Here is a 15,933-nt window from a genome sequence, read left to right on the forward strand (position 1 = left end):
CGGACATCTTCATAAGCAAATGCCAAACTCAAACGCTACACATCAGCACATCTCTTAGTTCTTTTGAATGAGAGCTTCGGACCGGCATTAAGGTGGGCGTGTTGCATCTCGTATGTAGCGTCGAAAATTTGCGATGATTTAGTTATTTCCTGAACGTCAATAACATAAAATGACACCTGCAGCTTTGTTGGGGCCTTCTTTAATACCAATAATGGTTATTACAGCAATAACAAACAAAAAACATATCATATTAATATTTTTATTTATCGGCACTACAGCTTACCTCTACTGTACAGGTTAGCTAACTCCTGCGCGCCTTTGTGATGAGGGCCCCACCTTGGAATTATTTTTTCTTCGTTGGTTACCGCCGAATTGGCGTTTGGATCATCTTCTAACATAGAATTTTCATATATTTGTTGCTCTGTCTTCACAGGCGCTAAGAAGTTGGACGCCATACTATTGTGGACAACAGCACTAGTCAAAGTAATTTCATTACATTCCATATTTAATCTATTTCTCACAACCTGAAGATCGAAAAGTTCCACACCTCTTTCCCACAACTCGCTAGCATGTGGTGGACACTATTCGTTGACTGTACTGTAGCGTATAAAAAATGTGCCATTACAAACTGGACTGCGACACTTGTCACTCCAACACTGGGAATGAACAGCTGATAGCACCTCGCTGTGGGTCTGCCGTTCGCCGCTGGGCGGCGCAGCGCTGCGGCGAGCAGATTACAAGCTTGTTGCCGACTAGCGGTAGAACTAACGCAACCATTGATAGCCGGGGATGACTGTAAACCGCAGTGAGTCCTAAGTGAGCGAAACATCAAGAATTTACAAACATGATCGGATATCCAAGTTAATAAATAAAGTTCCAGATACAGAATACTACAAGCTGACACTTCCCTTGTCCGTTCGTGCTAACAATATTACGCCAATGAGAGCGTCAGGCTGTACACGATCTTACGAGCACTAGGGTACTTTCTGCGAAGAGAAATGTGTGACTTGTCACATCAGAACGGTTTTAAATGACAGGCTTCCTACCCACATTAAAACATCGCACGTAACTAAGAGATGTTACTGTTATTATTATTAATACGACACATTTCAATGAACCGCTCATGCTTCAGTGGAATGTACATTACCAAATACACTGATTATTTTCATACATAGACACTGACAACTTAAATTCTATAAATCTGTCACTTCATATAGTTTCAATCTTTCGAAATACAGATATTGTTGTGTCTCAGGCCAGGAGTGTGAAATATCTTTGCAATCTGTTCCACATCCTTTAATCCCATCAGCCTTTACATGCGAAGGAGAATCTACGCATTGCCTTGTTCCAGTGTAGCTCATCTATTTTAAGAGATTGGCCTAAACTTTGAGCTCTCTGCTGTTCCACAACATGTAAAGTATTTATAATATTAGTCCATTCAATGCAGCCTGCACACTCTTAACAGTCGTTACTCGATGAATTTTCCTTCGTCTTGCTAGTGTGTGCCATTCCAGGATATTTATTGTGACAGAGACGCTACTAATGCTTTCGAAAGAAAATATCTGATATTGTCGTTTTTCTTTAAAGACTCGAGAAGTGTCTTCTGTCTGCTCCCGATGCAAAAGCGTAATCTGTGACCAAAGACAAACTCGTTGGGATTACAACACTGAATGAAAGTCAATAACGAGAACAAGTAAGCAAAGGTACAATGAAAGTCTAAATCTAACAAGCAAAAAGGCGTCACTCATACTAGCTCATTCGACGAGCCATACTAAACTGAATCACGGCTATCTGGCTGGCCCAATTGCTACGAAAAGCGTGGTCCACGTGACATGCCACGCATGCAACTAGTGGTGATGGTCTACCACAAGCTGTAGCGCCTCTGAGCAACGATCGCTATAGGTCGTTGGAGGAGATATTAGATTCCTCCCCACTGAAATCAGCACGTAGAGCCAAAAATGTCCCAGCTTATGCCAGTGCCGGTGAGAGGGTAAGGAGAAGGAGGGACTGCGAGTGGAACAGGAAAACACCCCGCCGCAGATCCAGAACCATGGGCTTGAAGCTGGCCAATCAAGGGCTACTACCTAAGGACTGAAGGGGTGGCGAGAGTGACTGCACTGGAGGCAGCAGATCGTGCTGATACAACAGGACTGAAGGAGGATCAAGGTGAAGAGAGCGATTATGCTTCCACAGGATAAAACACTGTCATCCTCTTACTGACTCTCCAGCGAGGTGCAGGGTGAGGGTAAGAAGCACAGCTGGTGGTAACCCTGATGTCTAGCCTGGGTCTTGGTGGTGGTGGTGGGGTGGAGGTGCATCCTGCACAGGACACAGAAGGGCTAACAGGGCGTGATTCTGGCATCCATGCCATATTTCAGCCAGACTGATTCTGATTATGGAGATGGACCAGTATGTTGTGAGAAAGCCATGCAGGTCTTCCACAGCTTACGATGAATGCAAGGCCTTCAGCATCTTTGTCTTGAATATATGGGCCACCCACTCAGCCTCCACATTGGAGGCAGGGAGAAATAGGATCGTAGTCAGGTGTCAGATGATGTTATGATGACGGAAGGCCTGGAACATAAATTGGGGTCCGTTAGCTGATGCCACGGTTCATGGCGTTCCCTTGATGGTGAATATTACTGAGAGGGCATGGATGGTAGCAGTAGTGGTAGTGGATGACATTCGTGACACATTAGGAAAGTTTAACAGGTCCTCCATCATCAGCAGCCACATAGCTCCCTGAAACAACCTGGCAAAAACAACATGGGCCCTCTGCCATGTGTGGTCAGGCAAGACCATGACAAGAAACGTTGTGCATGGGCCACATGACTGAGGGAACAGGAACAACTGGAGTGGCACAACATATGTTCAATGTTGCCATTAATGCTGGGCCAATAGACGTGCCACCAGGCCAACATCTTCCTGCACATCCCCCGTCAATATGAGCATGAAGGAGCTGGAGGATGTGGGCCAGACCAGGTACAGAATGATGTCACAGATTTTAGAGTATTTTGTGGCCAATGTTAAAATGCCCTTTGTAGCACTGTGTTGATGACACATCGTGAAGTAATATGAAATTCTGGGTCGGTTAGCTTGAAGCAGTGCTCTAGCCAACCCTTCTGTACCATAGGGAAAATTTTCTGCTGGTCCAGGTCACAGGACGGTGGCGCGGCTATCTGTGTGTGGTCAGTGCGAATTCAACCAGGGTTTGTTGAAGATGTTAATCCAGGGCAAAGCAAAATGTTTTCTGATAACTGATTTCTGTGTCAGGGCCAAGAGGAAGACAGGATATGGCGCCTGCACTGACGTGATGGACGGTTGGGTTAAAGTGGATCTCATAGTGGCACTCACCTAACGACAATGGACAGTGTTGCACACGCTGCGCTGTCTTTTCTGAGTGCTTATAACGATACCTAAACAACGAAATTAATTGTTTGTGGTCTGTTGAGAAGTGGAATTTCTTGACCCCATAAATGACCGCTAAAGCCTCCTTCTCAGTTTGTGAATAGCTGAGCTACGCCACAGTCAACATTTTGGAGGTGAAGGTGATCAGCCATTCAGAATCATCTGACAGCTTATGGGACAAAACTGTAACAATCACATGCTGGAACGCGTTCATTACATGTGTCAATGGCAGATCTGATGCACTTGGAATCAGACTTGGTGCCATGTTGAGATCATCTTAGAGGTGCTAGATAGGTGACCAACTATTCATATTTGATGCCCTTCTTGTGCAGCTGATTTAGGGGCTGTGCGATTTGTGCCAGTTGCGAAATAAAATTGGTATAGTACACGATTTTACCCAGGAGTGACTGAAACTGTTTAAAGTCAGTAGGGGTTGGCACATTGGTTATGGCACTGATGTAGTCACACATGGGCATGGTACTCTTATGACTACGAATGCGCTCTAGGTATTTGACGCTGGGGATGAAGAAATTGCACTTTTCCATTTGACAGCATAAATCGTTTTCCTGTAGCCATTTGGAAAGGGGTTCAAGATTTCTGTACTGTACATTGTGTGTCCATCTAACAACACACAGTAGCGAGCAAATTCTAACAAAATTTTGGCGCCTTTGAAGAATTCATAGGGATGTGGACACTAGAATTAGGTGCACACCTGAGCGTTGGTTTAGATATCTCCTTGTACAAATTATGTAGAACTTCAAAGTCCGAAAAAGGCACCATATCAGACACTACATGGACTTGGTCCGCTGCTTTGAAACCAAAACTGGTGAAGGTGTCTAAGCCGAAAATTTATCAGCAGCAGGGGAATACACAACAAAGTTCGACTTTTTTGTACTTATCTGCCAATGATAAATCTCTGAGGAGCAGTAAGACATGATTCAGTGCTGGGCCCTTTGCAACATAGGAGAGCTGAGCTGCTGATATGTGCTCTCATTTATTAATGAAAAGGTAGCACTGTTGTTTAGAAAGCAAATATCAGGCCCAAATTGAGCTCCCATGACTCGACTGAAAGACAGCCCACAGCTGCACTAAATTATCTTTATTTTAAATCTTGACCATGGTTTCAGCTGTAATAATATAGCCTTCTTCAGAGGTCCTGTTTTCATAATGTTTAAAAACGTGTCCATATACAATTTCGTAACGGTTGCTGTTGTCGCTGCCATGGTGAAAATAATGAAATATGTATCTGTCCAGGTAGTGAAGGCAGCATATAGGTATATGCACACGTCTTTAAAAATTATGAAAACAGGACTTCTGAAGAAGGTTATGTTATTATAACTAAAACCAAGGTCAAGGTTTAAAATAAACATAATTTAGTGCAACTGTGGGCTGTTTTTCATTCGAGACAATTTCGTAACGGTTACTATTGTTGCTGCCATGATGAAAAAAATAATGATGAAAATAATGCTTGCTGAGCTTCAGAAGCAACTTCAGAAGACTTAGCAATTTTGAGCTCTTCACCAAGACTAGGACTGGACAGAGCATAAGCTTTTGATGTGGCCTCCCTGTTGGGATCAAGGTATACAACCACATACTGAATCATTGATTTTGCATACGAAACTTCACAGTTCTGACACTTGCTTGCAAGACGCTGCAGGTCAGCAGTCCATGCTGTACAAGACTGTTTTGTATGTCAGTGATTAAGCTGTAGCCTCGTCATAGTGTGCAGTCGATTACCATAGAATTCAGTTAATAGAGGGCAGAGATCATTGAAAGAAATTCGCTAGGGTTCGAGAATGGTTGCAGTTTCTGCACCACTTCACACAGTAGAAACGACTACTAAAGGACGAGATCAGTGCACTTTTCTCTCTATTTGAAATGGTATAACAGTTCATTTCAAAATCATGAAAGTAAACTTCCCAGCTGTCTGAAGATTCACCAGAGGCAGCAAACGATGGCGAGGAGTAACCGTGGTTGCCAACTGACGTTGTTGCTGCTGAGACTCGAGCTGATTCGTTTGGGGGGGGGGGGGGGGGGGGGGGTTGAGCGGAGCCCCGCCAATAATTTAAGAAAATTATTAGTTATATTGTGCTTTGTAAAATCACAAAATTATGTTGGAATTTTTTATTTCCCTTGTTTGGCGATGTTACCTTTTAAAATACATTCAGTAATGAGTCAATAATTATTACGGTAGTAAGTGGTGTGAATCATGATAGTGTTTCGGTGCTGCGGGCGCACTTCCTAGGGAACCTCCCCATCGCATCCCCCTCAGATTTAGTTGTAAGTTGGCACAGTGGATAGGCCTTGAAAAACTGAACATAGATCAATCGCGAGAACAGGAAGAAGTTGTGTGGAACTATGAAAAAAATAAGCAAAATATACAAACTGATTAGTCAATGCCCAAGATATGCAATATCAAGGATAATCTGAGCTCAGGAGCGTTGTGGTCCCGTGGTTAGCGTGAGCAGCTGCTGAACGAGAGGTCCTTGGTTCAATTCTTCCCGCGAGTGAAAAGTTTAATTTTTTATTTTTAGACAATTATCAAAGTTCAGTGACTCACACATAATCAACTTCGCTCTCCAAAATTCCAGGACATGTTCAGATTTGCTTGGACATATGCAGGATTTGATGGTCTACACACGGAAAAATTTGAAAACGTTCAAAACATATGTTTTGACAGAGCACAGGGAAAACTGTGCGACTGTGAAACTGTTGCATTCATTTGTTGCAGTTTATGTGACAAACTGTCATGTTTCCATCACTTTATGGGAGTGATTATCACATCCACAAGAAAACCTAAATCGGGCAAGGTAGAAGAATCCTTTTACCCATTCGCCAATTGTGCAAGTTAGGTGGGTCGACAACATATTCCTGTCATGTGACGCACGTGCCGTCACCAGTGTCGTATAGAATATATCAGACGTGTTTTCCTGTGGAGGAATCGGTTGACCTATGACCTTGCGATCAAATGTTTTCGGTTCCCATTGGAGAGGCACGTCCTTTCGTCTACTAATCGCACGGTTTTGTGGTGCGGTCGCAAAACACAGACACTAAACTTATTACAGTGAACAGAGACGTCATGAACGAACGGACAGATCATAACTTTGTGAAAATACACTCCTGGAAATTGAAATAAGAACACCGTGAATTCATTGTCCCAGGTAGGGGAAACTTTATTGACACATTCCTGGGGTCAGATACATCACATGATCACACTGACAGAACCACAGGCACATAGACACAGGCAACAGAGCATGCACAATGTCGGCACTAGTACAGTGTATATCCACCTTTCGCAGCAATGCAGGCTGCTATTCTCCCATGGAGACGATCGTAGAGATGCTGGATGTAGTCCTGTGGAACGGCTTGCCATGCCATTTCCACCTGGCGCCTCAGTTGGACCAGCGTTCGTGCTGCACGTGCAGACCGCGTGAGACGACGCTTCATCCAGTCCCAAACATGCTCAATGGGGGACAGATCCGGAGATCTTGCTGGCCAGGGTAGTTGACTTACACCTTCTAGAGCACGTTGGGTGCCACGGGATACATGCGGACGTGCATTGTCCTGTTGGAACAGCAAGTTCCCTTGCCGGTCTAGGAATGGTAGAACGATGGGTTCGATGACGGTTTGGATGTACCGTGCACTATTCAGTGTCCCCTCGACGATCACCAGTGGTGTACGGCCAGTGTAGGAGATCGCTCCCCTCACCATGATGCCGGGTGTTGGCCCTGTGTGCCTCGGTCGTATGCAGTCCTGATTGTGGCGCTCACCTGCACGGCGCCAAACACGCATACGACCATCATTGGCACCAATGCAGAAGCGACTCTCATCGCTGAAGACGACACGTCTCCATTCGTCCCTCCATTCACGCCTGTCGCGACACCACTGGAGGCGGGCTGCACGATGTTGGGGCGTGAGCGGAAGACGGCCTAACGGTGTGCGGGACCGTAGCCCAGCTTCATGGAGACGGTTGCGAATGGTCCTCGCCGATACCCCAGGAGCAACAGTGTCCCTAATTTGCTGGGAAGTGGCGGTGCGGTCCCCTACGGCACTGCGTAGGATCCTACGGTCTTGGCGTGCATCCGTGCGTCGCTGCGGTCCGGTCCCAGGTCGACGGGCACGTGCACCTTCCGCCGACCACTGGCGACAACATCGATGTACTGTGGAGACCTCACGCCCCACGTGTTGAGAAATTCGGCGGTACGTCCACCCGGCCTCCCGCATGCCCAGTATACGCCCTCGCTCAAAGTCCGTCAACTGCACATACGGTTCACGTCCACGCTGTCGCGGCATGCTACCAGTGTTAAAGACTGCGATGGAGCTCCGTATGCCACGGCAAACTGGCTGACACTGACGGCGGCGGTGCTCAAATGCTGCGCAGCTAGCGCCATTCGACGGCCAACACCGCGGTTCCTGGCGTGTCCGCTGTGCCGTGCGTGTGATCATTGCTTGTACACCCCTCTCGCAGTGTCCGGAGCAAGTATGGTGGGTCTGACACACCGGCGTCAATGTGTTCTTTTTTCCATTTCCAGGAGTGTAAATAACGTAAACTTTTCGCTCGAGGGGAGACTTGAACCAAAGACCTCTCGTTCCGCAGTTGCTCACGCTAACCGCGGGACCACGGCGCTGCTTACCTCATACTATCCTTGATGTTGCCTGTCTTGCGCATGGACTACTCAGTTTGTATATTTTCCTTATTTTTTTCATAGTTCCACACAACTTCTTCCTGTTTTCTCGATTGATCTGTGTTCAGTTTTTCAAGGCCTATCCACGGTGCCAGCTTATAACTAAATCTGAGAGGGGTGCGATGGGGAGGTTCCCTTGTTAGAATTTGTCCCGGTGCGTGGACCTTCGGGTAAAGTCTGGCACCTGCAGGTCAGCGCTGCGGCCTCGGTGACATCAAAAGGAGTGAAGTAGAAGCTCCTGGAACCCTCTGCCTCACGTCGCCTTGACGCTTCGAGACAATGCCCATCCTGCTGTCACAGTCATTCAGTGTGGATAGTTTAATTCAGTGAATGCTACAGACATGTTTAGTGTTCCGACTTTAGTGGACTATTTTATATGACTATATTTTATTCATTTACTTTAGTCTCTTAGTGTACTGTGAATTAAGTTTACAATGGATAAATTTGTTACCAAAAAGGCGCACTTGGAAGTTGGTGATACTGCAAGTCAATCCCCAACAATTATTGTGTCGTCAATTGCTTCGTCGTCTTCAGGAGAGAACCGTTCACAGCCGAAACATGGACAATCCGGTAAGGGAACATCATTTCAGAAGTTTTGATTGATCAAATATACATGGCTAGAATATGAATCATCTACCGAAAAAGTTTTGTACAAAACCTGCAAAGAGGCTGGTGCTAAAAATCTATTACAATTTTCTTCGAAAAAAGAAGATGCATTTACTTCCGTAGGGTTTTCTAACTGGAAAAAGGTTTTGGAAAAATTCAGTCTTCATGAAAATATCTTTACGCATAAAGAAGGTGTTCTGAAACTAAATGCTATCACTAACCGAAGTGCGGCCTCCCAATTGAATGAACAGGCCATTTAGCTCTTGAGACAATTTTTACTACCGTGCAATTTCTATGCCAACATGGACTAGCAATTAGAGGGCACGAAGATGTAAACTCAAATTGTTTTCAATTGTTGGAACTCCGAAAGAATGACATACCTGAGTTTAAAGATTGGTTAGGGCGTTCGGGTATAAGTGGACGTCCCACGATATTCTAAACGAGATCCTTGATCTACTAGGAAAGTCTGTGTTGAGAAAGTAATTGGCTTCAGTCAAGAAGACTGAACATTTTTCTATTATGGTTGATGAAACAAGTGATTCTTCAATTCATGAACAAGTGTCATTTTGTATTTGTACTGTCAATGATTCCTTAATCATCAATGAAGATTTTATTGGCTTATACGAGACTCCAAACACTGAATCACAAACTCTATTTAGTATTTTAAAAGATGTTTTTGCTCGTCTTGATTTGTCAATGGATAACTTAAGGGGACAGTGCTATGATGGTGCCTTGAATATGAGAGGTAAGTTCAAAGGACTAATAAAGTTAGTTTTGGATATACAACCAAAAGCATGTTATGTGTACTGCACTGCTCATAGTTTAGACTTAGCAGTTGTAGACAGTGTATGAGGGATATTATGGCTTTAGCCAACGACTTAATAAACACCGTAAGGGAATCCAATAAAAAGATGGGACTCTTCAGAAGCATACGCTGTGAGAGTGCCATAGACCAAGCTGGTCTATGACCCTTTTGCCCGACTCGATGGATTATGCGAGCTTCTAGTATCTTGAGAATACTGAAAAACTTTTAAGAACTTCTAGAGTTTTTTGAAATATTTTCTGCAAAGGACAAAACAGAGGCAGGTGACAAATGTGCAGGCTACCTTGAGTCAATGTTGCAATTCAAGACTTATTTCTTTTTACGTCTTTATTGCCATGCAGTAAACCCAGTAGAGGATGACAATGAAAAAATTCAATGCCCTCATTTGTTGTTGATCTGGAAAAATTACATGAGGGCTTGATTTGTATATTGAATAGAAGGTCTGATAGTTTTGAACACTTTCGGGAATTGTGTTTAAAAGAAAAACCTTCACAAGTTGTTGATCCTTCGCTTCCTCGGAATCGAAGTATACCAAAGAAGTGTGAAAGCAACGAAGCCAGCTCACCGCACACTTTCAAAACCCCAAAGGAATACTACAAAGCTATTTACATTGAAGTTTCTGAAATGTTGCAGTCTTGCGTTTCTGAGCGGTTTGCTTCAACTGAAATCACTCAGGCCAGTGCAGTTAAACAAGAGTGAAAAAAATTTGGAAAAATCAACTGAGTTTTTCAAAAATGACCTAGACATTGAGAGACTGTGCTTACACGTGAATATGTTAGCCGATATCGCTAATAAAAAACAACTGGTCTTAAAAAAACATGTGTGATGTAAGAAAGTACGTTACACAAGAGCCTGCAGTTGAAGAAATGCTATGTGAAGTAGTGAAGTGCATTAAGCTTCTCCAAGTAGTTCCAATCACAACAACAGCAGAACGGTCATTTATCGCCCTTAGACGTCTGAAGTCTTATCTCCAATCAACAATGGGACAGAAGAGATTGAACAACTTGGCTGTTCTTCACGCCCACCGTGATGTTTTGGATGAAGTGGATATCCGACCAGTCATCAACAACTTCATATCCAGTAATTCAGTCAGACGGTCGACGTTTGCACCTTTCTAAAGACACTGTAGCCCTAATAATGGCATTTAGAGCAATATTAAAAATCTTTATAAAATAGAGTATTAAATACATTCATAATGTTAAAATTTCAAATATTAGTACTAGTTTAGTACTGTGTTACTATGTTACTATAGTACTGTATTAGTTATTTTTAAATACTTAAATATTTTAAGGGTGTAAGACCAAATTAAAACCCGCTATTTACATACTTTTTGACTAAAAGTATTAGGCACACTAACTGTATTAAAGCATTAATTTTGAGATATTTTTTTTTATTTAATGAACCCTGAGCCTTATTCAATGTACGCTTAAATTAGCTATTTCACTTATTAATCAAAGTGGTATTACTGTGCGACAGCAATATTTTATGTTTTATTCTTTTAATGCTAGTTTAGGATTTATTTAAGTATAATTTCAGTCTTTTCAGAGCTATATATTCACTGCTGTGTGATAGTCTATAAGCGTATTATTACTGTAAATTAAATTAGCTTTTTACGAAAATACCGTGCGTGTTTATGTTTTGTTTCTTTTTTCAAAGCCAAAATATGTGTCAGACTTTCTCGAGTTATCGAGAGTCCGGTTTTCGGAGATCTGATGTTGATCATATGGCTCTAAAATGCTTGAAAAAACTTTAAAATTCACTATTTTTCATCTAAAATTTAGAAAACTTCCCTGGGCAAGACCCCCCAGTATGCCCTGCCCCCCCCCCTCCAATATTTTTTGTAAGTCGGCGCCCCTGGATACGAAGTGCGAACGCATCACTTCAAGCAGAACAGGATAAGATCTCGTCGCTACTTTTCTGCTGCTTCCGATGCAAACATGTAATCCGTGAATAAAACTAGTTTAGTCGAGAGCAGAACATGGTTGAAAGTCAATTATGCAACTGAGAAAGTCCAGGCACAATGCGGGGCTGAAATCCAATTAGTAGAATGGCATGGTTGATGAAAGATCATGCATCTGACTGTATTGGACAGAATCATGGCTGTCTGCTTGGCCCCGTTGCTGCTCGGCCAGAGTGATGGATGTGCCCTGCTGGCAATCGTCGACCGTCAGCTGTGGCGCCTCTCAGCCACGATAGATATCGGCCGTTGGTGGAGGTATTAAATGGTGTGGAGTGTGACTGTGTCTGGATGACACTATCTAACTTCACTGAGTACAACCAGACTCATAGAATAGACCGCTACGGTCGCAGGTTCGAATCCTGCCTCGGGCATGGATGTGTGTGATGTCCTTAGTTAGGTTTAAGTAGTTCTAAGTTCTAGGGGACTGATGACCTCTGAAGTTAAGTCCCATAGTGCTCAGAGCCATTTGAACCATTTTGAACCACCACGCCTTACACCACGCCCCCCCCCCCCTCCTCTCCCAAGGGCACATAGCTCTACTTTATGGCTTGAAGGTGATGGCATCCTTTTGGGTAAAGTATTCCATAGGAAAAATAGTCACCCATTCATGTCGCCACGTGGGGACTATTCAGAAGGATGCTATAATCAGGAAAAACAAAACTGGTATTCTGCAGGTCAGAATGTAGAGTGTTAGATGCCTTAAACGGGTAGGTAGCCTAGAGAATTTAAAAAGGGGAAGTGGACAGGCTGAAGTTACATATATTGGGAAACAGTGTAGTTGGGTGGATGGTAGGAAAAGAACAGGTCTTCTGGTTAGTGAGTATAGGGTTATCAACACAAAATCAAACAACGGTAATGTAGGAGTAGGGATAATGACGAATAAGAAAACAGGATGGCGGGTAAGCTACTATGAACTGCACAGTGTACGCATTATCGTAGACAAGATAGACAAGAAGCCAATATCAACGGACTGTAGGTTTATATGCCAGCTAGCTCCACAGATGATGGAGAGATTGAAAGAATCTATGATGAGATAAAGGAAATTATTCACATAGTGACGGGTGGATGAAATTCGGTAGTAGGAAAAGGAACAGTAGGAAAAATATTAGGAGAACAGGAACTGCAGGAAGGTAACAAAAGAGGAAGCCGTGTGGTAGAATTTTTCAGAGAGAACAGTTTATCATCGCTGACGCCTGGTTTAAGAACCATGAAGAAGGTTGTATACGTGGAAGAGACCTCGGAACAATGGCAGGCTTAAGACTGATTTATACGGGGTAATGTGTCCAGAAATGCTTGCTTTCCGAGTTACGGCCTTCAAAGCAATAGTATTCCCGGAACCGTTTTGCTTCCTGTGGGTAGTTTCTGTGACAGAAGACACTAACAGGACAGCTAACTCTGAGGCAAATGTTATACTGAGTGTTGTGTTTAGCGGTCGAGACGTACTCAGATTAGGAGCTGGCATAAGTGAGTTTTATGTATGGTGAGGTGGACGCAATGCTGTGCTGGTCTGTACTCTGTATCGGGAGAGCTACCCGAAGTGGAGGTGTCCAGATCGGGAGACACATCATTTCCGTCGAAGTCTGTGCGCCCATGGGAAGTACACATCTCGTGGTTTGGAAAGGGGGCAACCAAGATCTTCAACTCCAGATGCAGAGGAAAAAATTCTGGATTCTTTGCGCCCAAATTCTTCTGTCAGCACACGAAGATTATTATTGCAGGTGAATGCTGCTCAAACAGTTGTCTAGAACCTGTTGCAAGAGCAGCAGTTATAATGTTATCATAGGTAATGCGTACATGCCCTGCACGAGTTACGTTCTGGCAGTGATTCTTGCAGCAATAAGTTATAAATCCCAGCTTTCCTGTCTTAGTGTTATTCACAGTTGAATCATGTATGGGCATATGAAAAACCACATGCAACTGTTCCATCTCATCATCAAATGCGATTCTCCTTCATCATGTGGGCAGTTATCGAAGGAGATCAGTTAGTAGAACCCGATGTAACTGTAAATAGACTTATGGGGCAGGTTACACAAATGTCCTGGAAAACACCATGCCTCAGCAATCTCACTTTTTGCATGATGGCACTCCTGCACATATTAGTCGTATGGCTCACTGATGCTTGGATCGAATGTTCCCTGACTGATGGATAATTAGCCTCCTCGCTCATCTGATTTGAACCTTAACGATTTCTACTTCTGAGTCTTTTTAACATATTTGGTGTATTCATTGAAGGTGTCAGACCTGGGATTCCTTTGGAACCGAAACGTGGAAAGTTGTAAGAAAACAGGCAGTATTCTTGGAAGCTGGGAACGTGTTTACAGAGCCATGAAACATTGATGTGAGGCCTGTGTTGAAGCAGGACATGGATACTCGTGTTTTCTTTGAGCGATTCGTAACGGTGTACTTACAGGTTTTCTGCTGGCTTGCTGTTTCGATTTTATGCACAATGTTTCGATGACCGACCCAGCTGTCCTCTTCAGGTGCTGCAAGTTTTCCTGTTGTGTGTACTCTTTGTCTGGAACAGGACACCAGATTGTAAGAACCCCAAGGCTCTTGTTGCGACATGGAAACAGAGAACGACAGTAGCGCTTCTAGCGGCCTGTCAGTGAACTTCGAACACGGGAAATTTTGGTGCTTTGCGAAATACGAGTATCAGATGCTAATATTTTTCATTTATACTTTAAGGGGGCATCGTAGTCTGATGGTAAAGTGTGTATTTGAGAACTTTTTTCTGATCTTACAAATTAATGTATTCGATAAATCTCAATCAAAACATAAGATAACGTCTACTAATTGCGGTTCTGCACATATATCTACATAGAAAGTCTCCAAGCCGCCGTACGCTGCGTGGCAAAGGTACCCTATACCAACAGTCGTTTCTTTTCCTGGTCCACTTGCAGACAGAGCGAGGGAAAAACTGTCTGCATGCCTCTGTATGTGCACAAATTTATCGTATGTTATCTTCGTGTCCTTACTCGAAACGTATGTTGGCGGCAGTACGATAGTTCTGTCGTCAGCTTCAAAAGCCGGTTCCCTAAATTTTCTCAGTAGCATCCCTCGAAAAGAATTTCGCCTTCCCTCCGAAGATTCCCATTTGAGTTCTCAAAGCACCTACATAACAGTTGCATGCTGTTCAAACGTACTTGTAACAAATCTAGCAGCTCGCCTCTGAATTTCTTTGATGTCTGCTTTTAATCCGATCTGGTGCGGATACCTAACACTAGAGAAGTACTCAAGAAGAGGTCGCACTAACGTCCTATGTATGGTCCCCTTTACAGACGAACCACGCTTTCATTAATTCTCCCAATAAAGTGAAGTCAACCATTCGCCTTCCCTGCCACAATTCTCAGATGCTCGTTCCATTTCATATCGCTTTGGAACGTTACGCCCAGATATTTAAACGACGTGATCGTATCAAGCTGGACACTACTAATGCTGTATTCAAACATTACTCATTCGCATTAACTTACATTTTTCTACATTTAGAGCCAGCTGCCATTCATCGCGCCAACTAGAAATTTTGTCTAAGTGATCTTGTATCATCCTACAGTCACTCATGTTCGACACCTTCCCGTACACCACAGCATCATCAGCAAACAACCGCAGATTGCTGCCCAACCCGTCCACCTCATCTTCTGTGTATATGTAAAATAATGGCGGTCCTATCAAACTTCACTGAGGCACTTCTGACGATACACTTGTCTTTAACGAACAGTCGTCGTCGAAGACAACGTACTGTGTTCTGTCAGACGCTAAATAAGTCTTAGAGCCACTCACATATGTGGGAACCTTATCCGTAAGCTCATATCCTTGTTAACAGTCTGCAATGAGTACCGTGTCAAATGCTTTACGAAAATCTAGGAAGATGAAATCTGCCTGTTTCTCTTCATCCACATTTCGCAGTACATCATGTGAGAAAAGGGCACGTTGAGTTCGCAATCATCTAAAATCTTGGAAATGACATCGTGCCCGCCTTTTGACTGTAAAATTAATTTGTGAAAGTCAAAATCACAATTTCTACCGTGTGGTCAGCATCAGATGAAAATAATATCACGCTAGTACTGGTCGAAACTAAAAATCATCTAACATGACATGACACAGAAGCTGGTTTCATCCCTTTCTGTCCCTGATTACGAGTTACTTGTGTGTGCGTCGCACTCTTTGACTTGTAAATATGTTGCTCATACTCTGCTGAATTTTTCCTCACAAGCGTAATAGAATATTGGGTTGGGTGAACGATTTCGATTTTTTTTTTTGTTTCATGTAGAACAGAATGATGATGATGATGATGATGATGATGATGATGATGTAGAACAGAAGCTGATTTCATCACGTCGTTTTCTGTGGACTCGTGTCCCTTTGTTACTGGTTATGAATGATTATGCATGGAGGGTTGCAAAATTTGGTACCACAAGGAAGCAGCATGTTCTCTGCAGAATGATCTGGGGCAC

At 43.4% G+C, this 15,933-nt stretch overlaps 1 protein-coding gene across 2 annotated transcripts in view; it reads right to left on the minus strand.

The window, feature by feature from the left end:
• Positions 1-686, minus strand: part of LOC126162073 (plasmanylethanolamine desaturase) — a 64,883-nt gene extending 64,197 nt beyond the window's left edge. The window contains exons 1-2 of one of the 2 annotated variants that reach the window (XM_049918343.1): positions 548-682; positions 284-456 (exon numbers count right to left, since the gene is read on the minus strand). In XM_049918343.1, the coding sequence (XP_049774300.1) occupies positions 284-455 (172 nt within the window). In that variant the 5' untranslated portion in view covers position 456; positions 548-682. Of the gene's footprint in view, positions 1-283 lie in introns of both variants that reach the window. The other variant, XM_049918342.1, reaches the window with a different exon arrangement.
• Between the last annotated feature and the right edge of the window lie 15,247 nt (positions 687-15,933).

The sequence above is a fragment of the Schistocerca cancellata genome, chromosome 2 (genome assembly GCF_023864275.1).
Source record: "Schistocerca cancellata isolate TAMUIC-IGC-003103 chromosome 2, iqSchCanc2.1, whole genome shotgun sequence".
Lineage (NCBI taxonomy): Eukaryota > Metazoa > Arthropoda > Insecta > Orthoptera > Acrididae > Schistocerca > Schistocerca cancellata.